Below are 13193 nucleotides of genomic sequence, written 5' to 3'. Positions count from 1 at the left end.
TTGCTAGACAATAGCTGTGGCTGTAAAATATTTTGAATGTTGAATTTTGTTGTATTACAATATCAAATTATAATTGTGCATTTTCACCACTGAGCCCACTAATTCCATATGATTCTAGTATGTACTGTATGGAGCACCTTATATAGTCCAAAACTGAGTAGTTTTCACCAAATATACGTATTTGTATCAGTGCCGGTGCTACATTATTTTGTGCTCTAGGCCAAGCTTATTAATGTGCTAACCAATTATGCAGTAGCTAACCAGTGTGGCTGGGTTCCTCCCCAAACCGTCTTATGATCTGCACCCTAGGTGAATGCCTACGTGGCCGTAATGCGGGTGCCAGCCCTGATGTGTATGTGTCTGTATACATAAAAACGGAGCCAAAAGAATGTGTTGTACTTTTTAACACAGAATTGTGAAAAGAAACTGCACCTTCAAAGGCTGAGCAGGCTAAGTTGACCGGTTTTACATTTCCTTGCCGGGCTGACAAGCTTGAACACGATCATGGGGTTCAAGTCCAGGAGAGAACACAATCATGGAACTATGGGATGGTTGAAGAGTTGGACTATAAACCGTACCCTGGAAGGTTCAAATCTCATTACGGATGCGCCATGTGGAGTGCAACAGAGCAGCTGACTTAGCCTGCCTTAGATCAGATTTTGTAAAATAAGAACTTTGAAGCAAATCACCCTGTTAAAAGTAGTGTATTGTAATACATTCAACACATACTGTACATACTAAACATTCTTAGATTCATAGATAAGTGAGATATTTTTCATGTACTGGATTGACAAGTAGATTAGGTTTGATTCTTTTGCAATAAGAATACACTAATAGCCATGTTGCTTTTATATCAGAATCTGATGAACTTGCCAACACTTTATTGTGTTCTGTATAACAGAAGTTTTATTCAACCATGTGCTTCCGAGTTCAATCATTATTGCAATAATAAAAAAATACATCCTTAAACATTTTCACACCATAGTTACGTTTCACTCTGCAACAGACATCTGTTATAAATGTTTCTTGGCTTCACCACTGTACCTAGACATTTCTGTAACAGCAGCTTAATGATAAAAGATAATCTTGACAGAAGGCAGAGATGCTGGAGTTGCCCAATATTAAACTCGTCCATCCTTCAATTGATGCACTTACGAAAGTAATGTACCTGCAACTTGCTTTATACAGAGTGTGTCCATGCTGTGTAATGTGAGTAGGAGGCAGTATGCACTCAGGAAGAGTAATCTGTCTCAATGGAGTAGTCAGAGTTGTTTTACAGAAGTATGAAGACAGAAGGCAAATGAAGTGCTAGAACATTTAGTGCAGCATTTTTGGAGGTTATAAAGACATTTTGGAAAACTCTGTGTTTGTGAAGCATTCTTTTTAGATACAGTTAGTGAACATAATGTGTTATTTGCAGCTGCTTCACATCTGGCAGATGAGATGGCACCCTTTGGAAGATATTTCCATCAGATGGCATTTTTCTTCGATTAAATGCTGTTAGGCTTTTTGGAAGCTGTACCCAAAGCAGACCTGTTGTTAATGAGCTGCATTCAGACTGATTATGGTCTATGTAATTTTATTCAGCAATTTTAATATTTCACCACCTGGTGGCAGTGCTCTTCACATACTTTGTATTAAGTAGTTACACAAGTTTGAAGCACTGCCACTTCAACTTTGAACTCTTCATAATCATACAATATATAGTCAGCTGATATAAAAATGTTGATCTATTATAGATCTGAGAATCTGTAAATGCCTTTATTTCTAAATTCTAAACAGGAGAAAAGGCATTTGAAATATAATGCATTCCTTTTGAACTGAAATATACTGGGTTCCCCTTCACCAAAATTACTTTTATAACAAAATATATATATTATTGTAATTGACCAAAAGAGAAAATGTGTATATTCGTGGGAAACTATAAGAAAAATATAATTAATGGCATATGCAGTATTTTAACTGTTGAGCATTGTTCACTGTTTTACTTTTCAATAATACTGTGGCCAGTTTTCATCCAAAAGTGTAACATGCCTGGAGTTTAAATGAAGGCAAAGGGAACAAAGTGAAACTAACTTGAATACAAAGCAATTGCATGATGTCTGCATCATATGTTGCTTTTTTATGTTTGTGTCGTCTTTTATGTTGTTTCTTTGTTGTCTTCACCATAACTCACTATTTATGCATGCTCAGCCTTGATTATGTCTGATCTACCTTGGTTCCTTTAAAGTCTACATTATACGTATGAGTTTGGCTGTCTCATGACGCATACCCCTGGAATGTACCCAGAAGGCCTTGCATGCATTTGAAAACTTCTCTTCAATGGAAAGAGTGCCTCTAGTATTTGACAAGAATTTTATCCTAATTGGTTTCGGGTTCATTTGCAATGTTTTTTATACATTATCTTTGACTGGTCATCCAGAGCCCCCTCACCTTCCTCATCCCTTCACTGACACTTGCTTTTTTTTTTTCTACCTCCCTCGTTTTTAATCCAGATCCTAAATTTTCTAATAGAAAAGGCACCAATTTAATGAGCTGCTTATTTACATTTGCATTCCTGTATTTTCAAAATTGCTATACAACTTGCATTTCCTTTACAAAAAAAAAGTAACTTTGAAAAATAGTGCTCCCAAGGTTCAAATTATAAGACTATGGCTTCTGAGTGCAAAACAGTGAAATGGGTGTGCTTCTTTTTATTGAGAATAAACTGTGATTGTCCTAAAATCAATTACATTTGATAGCCGCTTAGTAATCATAAACCTTTGTTTATATACTTGACTGCTGGTTTTGATTTTTTTTTTTTTTTTTGTTGCATTAATGTATAGTATTAATAGGAGCCAGGTTATGCTATTGAAATGCAATCCTTACTCATATTAAACAACTGCAAAGACATTGTACTGTACATGGGTGAGAGAGACTTTTCAGAATGTCCCTCACAAAACAGTATTTTTAAATGCATCATCACATGGTGGGTTTGCTTTTATAATAAATATTTTTTGCGCCTTCCTTAATCGTGTTTACTTAAATGAAAAATTGTTTTTTTATATTATCTGCTAAAGTAAAAAAGAAAAACAGAAAATGTAGCTGTTGCTTACATGATTCCGTATATTTTTTTTCTTAAATTTTGTGACTATGTATCATCTTAAGAAGTGAAAAAAAGCTATTGTTATCTTAGTGCTTTTTACAGTCTTGTATGTTCTTGAATTCTCTGTTTTCCTCCATTTTCTTCGTTCTTAATCCTAGGTCCCCTTACAAAGAAACAGAATGATGATTTAGGTGATAATGACGGTGCTGAAGATGAAGGTATTTTTTTGATGCCAAACTGATATGCATGACAAGGAACCCTGAAATAATTTTTCCTTTTTTATTTTTACAATTTCTTGTCCTTTTCTTGAAAGTGAAGATTTTTTTTTCTTCCTAAATTTTGATGGATGTGTTTTGTCCTTTTTGCTTGAGTGTAACCTATATCTTTCTTTCTTTCTTTCTTTTTTTTTTTTTTTTTTTTAGTATGTTTTATTGTTACCCGTCATATAAAATTGTTATTGTATCTCTTTTGGTAACGTTTTTGCCTGAATATTGATTTTTATTTTTTACACATTGCATCCCACCTAAAATTTCTTAATTTTAAAAATTAACATTAACTATTTGAATATGACCTAATTTTAACACCTTTTTGCATGATTTTTTTAATCCCCTAAACTGTTTTTGTTCTTGTCTTTTTATCTCAAATCAGTACCAAGACATTTTATTACCTGTTATATTTACCCTTCTATTAGCTCTAATTTTCAATTAAATGCTTACGAATCCTTTCCCTAAACAGTAGTAAATGTTTTCATGTATTTGTAAAGGGAAAAATGCATTCCATGTTGGTTTAAGATAATGTTTCTTATTTGGGGGCTGCATTTGATAGACTGCTGTCTAATTGTAAAAAAAAAAAAAATGTTCATTGGTAATTGGAATTGGATACAGAGCACTGATACCCAGGTAGACTTAACTTTATTGTTTTTCTCTTCTGAGAATTTAGTATAACTTTAATATTTGTTTTTATAAACTTTTGATTTCTATTTACTTTGCTAAGGTGTACAATTATTAAAATCAACACATGTAAAATTATTCTGAATCTTACCCATCCTCCATCACATGAAGTAAGGAAAAAAATGAAGGCTAAAAAAAATGGACAGATTGATTTCATCACTCCTGGCAATATATAACATTCCACTATGTCAAGTCAATAAATGATAAATATTAGCACTCAGTAAATACCAAAGTATATCTTAATTTGTCCAACAAAAAAGTGATTCCACAATTGGAAAATACAAAAATACAATGTCAGTTCTCTCGTAACAGACTGAAAAAATGTGTACCTCTCTTAGCCATTTTAGCCCTAAATCATTATCTTACTTCAGGTACCTTGTCATTTGCTGGCTTATGACCACTTGAAATTGTAACTTAGTAAACAGGAGACATTTTGACAGCAAGAGAAGACCAATCAGACTATTGTTATTATTATTATTATTATTATTATATTTTTTATTTCTTTATTCAACACCTTAATCAAGCATTCGCTGTCTCTGTTGGAGAAAGTACAACAATGGCATACCTACAAAAGAGATCACGACAAAAGTGCATAGTGATAAATGCACTTAATAATGTTTAAACAGTTAAGGTAAAATAAACTGCCTATTGTAAAACTTAATATTTAAGGTAAGGTAAAGCCCACAGGGTAATATTGTCTCCATTACAAATAATGTATACTACATATATATACATTTAATTTTAATTGTGATATATAAGCATCTTCCGATTTGTGATTTTACCACTAAAAAGACAAATAATAGAAATAGAAGAAAAGAAACTATGGCAAAAGAAAACACAGTACGATGATAAATATTATGCACAAATGGGGGAAAAAATGGAAAACCAGGTGAATAAAATTTTAGCTATGCTGTACAGTGTATAGCGCTATGCTTACAAGCAATCCCTCACAAAGCAGCAACTATCCTATTGTTGGTATTAACGCTTGCAGACAACGATTCAGCGTGATGTGTCTTGATTTCGATGCTAATAGTGTAGTTGGAGAATCTATCTATAAGCTTTTCGACAGACACAGACCTTAATATTTTAATGTGCAGGCAAACCTTTTCATTGATTTGATTAGTGTCTGCTAAATGAAATCCCTGCTTTTTTCTTGATGGTGAATTGTCCACGATGGAGAAAATAAACCACTAGCTGCATTAGTGGGAAGACAGTTTTCCAGGTACTCTGGCAAATAGAAATTATAAATTCCTGGCAGAGGAAGTGAAGTACAGGCATGTGAAAAAATAGGTATATCCAACGGAAATGGACGATTTTATTATATATTTTTAACATATTTGAAGTCAAACACTAGTTAGTTGTTCATTCAAACAGTGCATACAGATAAACATGATATTCATTAATAAAAACACAAGGAAATGTCTTTTCAATCATTTATTTGACAAAAATATCAGTTGATGTAATGCTCTGCTGGAGAAAAAGTAAGTACGTACATTTTAGACCCCAGAAGCTGGTACTGCCACTTCTTGCAGACAACTTGCAAAACTGCCCACCAGTCTCTGACATCGACTTCCATGCAAAAAACCTTCAGTTGCAGGATATTTTGAGGTTTTCTTGTTTGCACTGACCATTTTATTTAATTGATCTGTTCCAAATGGCCTAGTCTTTGATTATATATTCAATGGCAAAATGTATTCTTCCTCTAATGTTCTTTTTTGGACAGCAAAGCCCTCCTTGCGTGCAGGTCAGATTTGTGCAGTCTCTTTCTGATTGTAGATGCGTGTACTTTGACACCAATTTTTGCAAAAGTTACCTGTAGATACCATAATGAAATTTGGTCTTGGACTGAATTTGCTGATCCGGCCAGTCCTGAACAAATTAGCAGTCATTTGAAATCTACACCACTTGCAGGTGATTTTCCTTACAGTAGAATGATTGATTTCAAAAAAGTTTGAAATCCTTTGCATAACTCGTAAGCATCCATAACCACTTTTCTATGGGCCTTAAAGAACTCTTTAATCTTGGCATAATGGCAACACACATATCAGTAGCAAAGAGAATATCAGACCCTAGATATCTGCCGTTTAAATAAGACAGGTTTCACCTGCATAGCCACTAAGGAGGTTCTAATCATTACAACCTAATCTGGAACATCAGATTCTAATTTAATGAATTTGAAGTATTGATACAGTAAATGTAGAGGTCTACTTAGTTTTTCCACACGACAAATCTACACTTTTGTTCGTTTACATTTTGAGAAGTAATACATATTACTTTTATTTGCAGGAAGATCTAAAGCTTGTCTGTTAAAAAAGTCAGCCGTTTTCATGGAATGTACTTACTTTTCACATGGCTATGATACCTTTAATTTGAACACATTTTCCGGTGCACATTTGTCACCACAAGCTTTCTGACCACACTCTTGTCAGTATGGTATACTTTGTCCCATCTGCTTTAGTTGTGCTACCACATTCCCTTTTATTGCACTGTTTCAGTTCTTGGTATTTCAGGGGTGTATTGCAGAAACTCCTCACATCAAGTCGTGGAACAGCACGTCAAACAGGTTAATGTCAGGACCTTGCCATCTCAAACTGCAAGATTACCTCCTGCTTAGCTATTTAATTGCAGATTTACTGGAGCTTCATGACATGTATTTCTTTAAGCTTTAGCTTGCAAATTTACAGCAGTGGATTTGTAAAGTATGCTGGCTAAATAGAGAATTACTCATTCCCTAAATTAATGTAATCTATCATGGTTCTGTAGTTGAAAAGCATCCCCATAGTTTCCCCTCTACTTGCACACTGACTGTCTTATTGTATACTGACAGAAGCCACATCATTTACAGATGGCTTTGTACCCCTTTTCTTGTGCTACCCCTCAAAATTGTATTTAATCATTAAAAAATTTCCTTCTCAAACTTTTGTTATGATGAGCAGGCTCTAATGGTGTAGGGCAGGTTTTTTTTTTTTTTTGGCGAATCTGCTCCTTGAAAAGGCACAGTCAGGGCGGCTGATGGAACAGTCCTTACGGGTGACACTGCCGTTGTGACCCACTAGGCTGGCTACTTTGAGCAGCTGTTCAAAGCTGATCCTCCGGCTAGGACATTGGATATCTCTGGTTCCACGATTCTTGAGTCTGATCCTCCAATTAGCTGTGAACCACCCAATCTCACTGAGCTGGTGGTGAACCAGCTGAGGAGAGGAACGGCTGCAGGGATCTGTGGTATATGGGGTGAACATCTCCAGGCTGGTGGTAAGGCTGTCCTCCTGGCATCAAAGCAATCTTTGCTTCAATTTGGGAGACTGGCATCATCCCAACTGACTTGTCGTCCCTGCCTGGAAAGGGAAGGGTGATCGCCTGGAATGCATCAACTACAAGGGGATAACACTGCTCTAGGTGCCAAGTAAGCTCCTTGCTAGGGTTGTCCTCAATAGGATCCGTGATCACTTGCTCACCTACCAGCGACCAGAACATTCTGGTTTTACGCCTAAGAAGTCTACCATTAAACCATATCCTGGTACTGAGGGTTCTCATGGAGCGCAAACACGAATATCAGCAGAGTTTCTTTGCAGCCTTTGTCGATTTTCATAAAGCGTTCAACTCAGTTGATCGAACTGCCCTGTGGGACACCCTGATGCTTCGTGGGATACCCTTGAGGTTGCTAGATATCATGAGTGGCCTGTACATTGGTACTGTGAGTGCTGTGCAGAGTGGAGGCAGAACCTCTGTGTTTTTCCCAATTGATTCTGGGGTTCATCAAAGGTGCGTTCTTGCTTCTATCTGTTCAGTGCTTGTGTGGACTGGGTGTTGGGCAAGGTCTTGGTGTCCAGCAGCTGTGTGGTATCTGTTAGTGAAGAAAGATTCATGGATCTTGACTTTGCTGATGATGCTGTGATCTTCACGGAGTCAATGGAGGCTCTGATCGGGGTGCGCGAGAGACTGTGCGAGGAGTCTAAATGTCTGGGCTTGTGAGTGACCTGGATAAAAACCAAGATCCAGGCCTTTAATGACCTCATAGGCACAGCCATCAGCAGTGTGTATGTCTGTGGACACAGTGTCAACCTTCTCGAGAGGTTTACTTACCTTGGCAGTGACATTCATGTCTCTGGTGACTCTTCCTATGAAGTCATTAGATGGATTGGGAGAGCATGGGGGTCATGAGGTCACTGGAAAAGGGGTGTGTAGTGCTTCCGATATCTATGCAAAAGGACAACAGTCCAAGTCTTTAGAATTCTGGTGCTTTCCTGTCTTGCTATATGGTTGCGAGACATGGACACTATCCAGTGACCTGAGACGAAGACTTGACTCCTTTGGTACTGTGTCTCTCTGGAAAATCCTTGGGTACCGTTGGTTTGACTTTGTGTCGAATGAGCAGCTGCTCATGGAGTCCTGAATGAGGCACATTACCTGCATTGTGAGGTAGCATCAGTTACGGCAGTACGGCCATGTGGCGTGTTTCCCTGAAGGGTGATCCAGCTTGTAGCATCCTCATTGTTGGGGACCCGAGTGGCTGGACCAGGCCAAGGGGTCACCCACATAACACCTGACTGCAGCAGATAGAGGATGATTTCCGGAGGGTGGAACTGGACTGCGTGTCTGCCTGGGGTGTTGCCAACCAGGATCCCGAGCTGTTTCATCATGTGGTGGGTGCGGCAACGCACTGTACCAGTGCATGCTCCTCAACTTGACTTGACTTTTGCAAGATAAAGTCACTTATTTCATTTTCATCTTCAGATTTCTAATCATTTTTGGTGTAATATGACTCAAGTTATCTAGCTGATTATCATAGCTATGGGGTTTACATACATTTTCTTGCTAAGACTTTGAATGTAAGCAAAGATTGCAAGTGCTGAATGTTTAATCAGATAGTCTTTACCCATTTTAGGATATATAGCACCACACTTTAAGTAAAACTCACATGAGCATACAAGTAATTCTAAAGTACTTCCAAACTTTTCCCTCACTGCTGTTCACTGAGCTCGTTGCCTTTTTCCCCACTTGCAACAAAGTGGCTCAGTCTGTTCCATAACACCTGGGGCTAGATGGCCCTATAGTGACTAGTGGAAATCATTAAGTAAAGGAGAGAAAAAGTCGATGTAAATGACAAACAGATCTTTGCCATTATTAGCTTCTGGAGGAGTTAGGTATTGAGTCAAAGTAGACAGGGGTGCTAGTAAGTAAGATGAAATGGTGTTTCACACTTCTCATTCACTCCTTTTACATCTCTAAGCCAGGATTTGAAAATACTGTCCTATTTGGTTAAATGGGCTCAAAAGATTATTAGATGAATATAATTAGATAGCTCATTCAGAACACAAATTTTAGTTATTCTGCACACTGCTATTTCCTAAAGCTGAAGTAACATTTTTGCAGATAAACTTGTATGAAGAAGGAGCCTGAGTTGTCTCAAAAGCTTGCATATTGCAATCTTTTTAGTTAGCTAATACAAGTTGTCAGTTTTCTTGACTTCTTATTTCATCCATAATAACTAATATGGTACAACATTCTAGTACTAAAATGAATAAAAGAAAAATAAATACAACTTTCTCATCCTGCAGTTTTTTGCAGTAGAATCATGCAGGTTCTGCAGTCTTTCTATTATTTTAAAATTTTATGGCATTGCTTAATGGCATAGCAGGTTTGTGTTTCTGCTTTTGCCTAGTAATAGAATGTACTGCATACAGTACGTTGATTGCAGATTTTCAAATTAACTGCCCCTGCCCAGTATCTGGTGTCACAAAACTTACACATTTAATTGCTTTATGCAGTGGAAAGTCTGCAAAGACACTAAAATGGTTCATTTAGTACTCAAAATTAGATTGTGTGGAATGTAAAACAGATAATACAAATTAGTACACACATTCAGAAGCAGTTTCACAATTTAAAATCTAAAAATCAACAACAGATTAAGCAATACAGAAAAATTTGTGGATTGTTATATTTTCACAGAACAATTGATTTTTTTCCCTAGAACATATAAAATCATTATGAATGCTCTGTGGTTTAAATGAAGAGCTGCTTTCACTTACCAATTAAATAAAAATCATTGTAACTCATATACAGTCCTGCTGAGAAAGAAAGATAAATTCTGTGTGTGTATAAAAAAAAAAAAGAAATAATAATAATAATTAACTGTCCAGCTGAAATAGACTTTTTCAAAGACTGAATATTGATCTGTTTAATTATTTTAACAAGCAAACTGATTACCTGGTGAACATATGCTTGATTTGTCTAATTTCTTTTAACAGAATCCCTTTGCCTTTTTTTTTTTTTTAATTTTATAATAACTCCCCCGACTTTGTGTTTTTAAAACAATGTCACTGAGGCAGCAGAGGGCCACGAGATTAAATAGAATGCATGCTTTAAATGTATCCTGTGCTCCCGACTTAAGATATTATATTCCCTCAGCTTCAGTAGATGTATCCTTCTTAAAAGCATAAATCTTGAACATCATCTTAAAGGGTAAAATGAGAACATGCTGTTGAAATGAAAAACCTATGCAGTATATGCTGACTCGCTTCCCAAAAGCATCTCTTTCAGAAATAAACATGAAAAGGTGGAATATTTAAAATCATGTGCTTCACATTTGTAATAGCATTCATAACAAGCCAATGCAATGTTCACTTTCCCAGCTTCAGCAAGCACAGTGAATGAGTGTTTCATAAGCAACCTCTTTTGTTCAACTGTTAGAGTGAAGTAAAATGATATGAATCAGAAACAGCTTTAAGAGTAATGTACATTGGCATTTTAGCTGAAGCACTTGCGTTATCTCTGCACTTCTCAACACAAGTCTCCAAATGACTGTTATTCTTCTATTGACTGTTACAAAGAAATAATTACTTTAGAATTAATTTCTGTTCAAGTTTGAATCTGTGCTTTAATCCAGATGTGAAAACACAAGTAATAAAGTATGTGACAAAAAAGTAAAATTAAAAATTCTGAAAAATATTTTGCCTTCAGATAGTTTTTCTTCTTTTTTGTTTCCTTGGGGTGCCCCTGTTTTATTCTCAGACAAAAGTGTTATGGTATTCAGTAACTAAACCCCTTTATGTAAGTGTGTGAAGAGGCCTTACAAATAGACTGGCACTCTTTACAGGGTTATTTCCATCTTTGTCCTCGGTGCTTCCAGGATAGGCTTTAGCCCCTCTGACCCTAAACTGGATTAAGCAGGTTTATAAATGGATAGATCATTTTTCTTCTTTGGTTGAAGTTGCAATTATTTATTCTAACACACCATAGAAGGATATCCAGACAAAATATTCTGTCTTTTCACGCATGCAGTTTTTTGTTTTTTATTTCTTTAACTCTGTAATCACCCCGCACCAGTCTCACTTGAGAAGCTTTCCCTCACCACACATGTAACTGAGATTCCTTGCACTGTGAACTTTATGATAGGTTGTTATTTTTTCCTTCTATCTTCCTAACACTTTGTGGGTTCAAAAGTTTATTCTTTGATCCCTCCCAAAGAAAAAAGTAACTGTAATTAGAGCAACACCAGAATTAATATTTTATCAGATTAATAATAATATATATACATTTTAAAATGTTAATGTTTTCAATAACTTCTTTCCTGGTTTAACAAGAATGAAAAAATCAACAATTTGGATGTTTGTTGGAGCCTCCGTTTAAGAAACATTAACCAGATCTTAGTGATACAAGCTGTATGTTAAGAAAGAAGACAGCCAACATTTAAAGTCACAGCTGTAACATTCTGTAAATGAGATAGGAATGGGAGTTTTGGATAGTGAACATGTAGGCTTTTACTCTTAACTCTTAATTATTAATTATTTTTAATTCTTATGCTCTTTTTTTTAGACATTCGGGAAAGTGGTAGCCCAAAGCCAGTAATGGTGTTTATCCATGGAGGTTCATACATGGAGGGAACTGGCAATATGTTTGACGGAAGCATCTTGGCAAGTTATGGCAATGTTATAGTCATTACAGTGAACTACAGGCTTGGTGTATTAGGTAAGGCTTTGTCTCTTATATGTTTATTTATTTATTTTAATTTTGGGTATTACCCTGGGATTTATTAAAATTGGCAAATGGCAGAACTTATGCAAATGAAAGAAGAAATGAGAAAGAATTGTGCGTTTTGAAAGTGCTGATGTGCTGATGGATTCTAAAATTTTGCTATATACTGTATAATCTATCGGTAAAGAATGGATTTGTTGTCTTTTGGAATTAATGGGTGCACATTATTTTCAGTAGTGAAGACTGAACAAATATCTAGATTTTAGTTTTAAACCCTTTGTGGAGGTCTGTGGGCGAGTATGCCCCCTACTTGAGATATAATGTTTGTGTAAATTGTTTAAGTTTGGCATTTAGGTTGTTTGCGCATGTCAAGGACAAACTGTGTAGGCAATTAATATGTTGCATGCTCTGCATGCATGATACACATTTTACATGTGTGCACTGTACATGTCCCATGTGAATGCGTACATAAAAATATCTCCTGATATTTATAAAGTCAGTTGAACATTTGTCAAACTCTTTGTCAGTCATCTTTCTCAAGCTTTGGTGGTTGTGTGATCAGTAGCCTTAAATTACTTTCATCAGTATATTATGTTTAAATGTGTTGAGTACTGTTGGAATGCATGTGCCCTAGAAGGCATATTTTCTGGCAGGCAGTGGATGGTTTCAGCGAAGCATAGCCTAACTTTAAAAATATTCTGATGTTAATCGATTTCAATATGGATTATCATGTGGTTAACAAAGCTCTGTGTGTACATAATGGGGGTGTCTGAGCTGATTTCCTTCCAAAAACGTATCATATCTCTTCAGAGTTTTAACTATTTTTTATTTTATTTGGCAGCAAATAGAGCAATATATTAGATTAAGTGTATGTCTTCATAGCTTTTTTTTCCAAAAGGTGTGGCATTAGACAGTTTAAAGATTTTTGTATGTTAGATTTGCAAACATTACACTTTCCAATTAATACATGTGCACCGATGGTTTATGCCAAGCAATATTTACATATTGTGTACATTAATTCACTAAGTGTTTGCACTGTGTAAAAGTTCATTGATAAACAAGATTTCTGTTTAACTTTTCATCTAATGCAAGGAGCTACTGTAACCGTATATTTTACAATATGATATGAGAATGTAATTTTCTGTTTAGTAAGCCTTCTAGGTCCAATGTTCTTGCCCTGGCAA

General features: G+C 35.9%; 1 protein-coding gene across 5 annotated transcripts in view; it reads left to right on the top strand.

The window, feature by feature from the left end:
• The window catches only part of nlgn1 (neuroligin 1), a 657056-nt gene that overhangs the window by 237496 nt on the left and 406367 nt on the right, over positions 1–13193 (top strand). For 3 of the 5 annotated variants that reach the window (XM_039758951.1, XM_039758934.1, XM_039758942.1), the window contains exons 3-4: positions 3244–3303; positions 11851–12003. In XM_039758951.1, the coding sequence (XP_039614885.1) occupies positions 3244–3303; positions 11851–12003 (213 nt within the window). The remainder of the gene's footprint in view (positions 1–3243; positions 3304–11850; positions 12004–13193) is intronic. The other 2 variants (XM_039758969.1, XM_039758960.1) reach the window with 1 other exon arrangement.

The sequence above is a fragment of the Polypterus senegalus genome, chromosome 1 (assembly GCF_016835505.1).
Source record: "Polypterus senegalus isolate Bchr_013 chromosome 1, ASM1683550v1, whole genome shotgun sequence".
Taxonomy (NCBI): domain Eukaryota; kingdom Metazoa; phylum Chordata; class Cladistia; order Polypteriformes; family Polypteridae; genus Polypterus; species Polypterus senegalus.
Note: the sequence above shows the minus strand (reverse complement) of the source record. Positions and strands in the feature narration are given on the sequence as shown.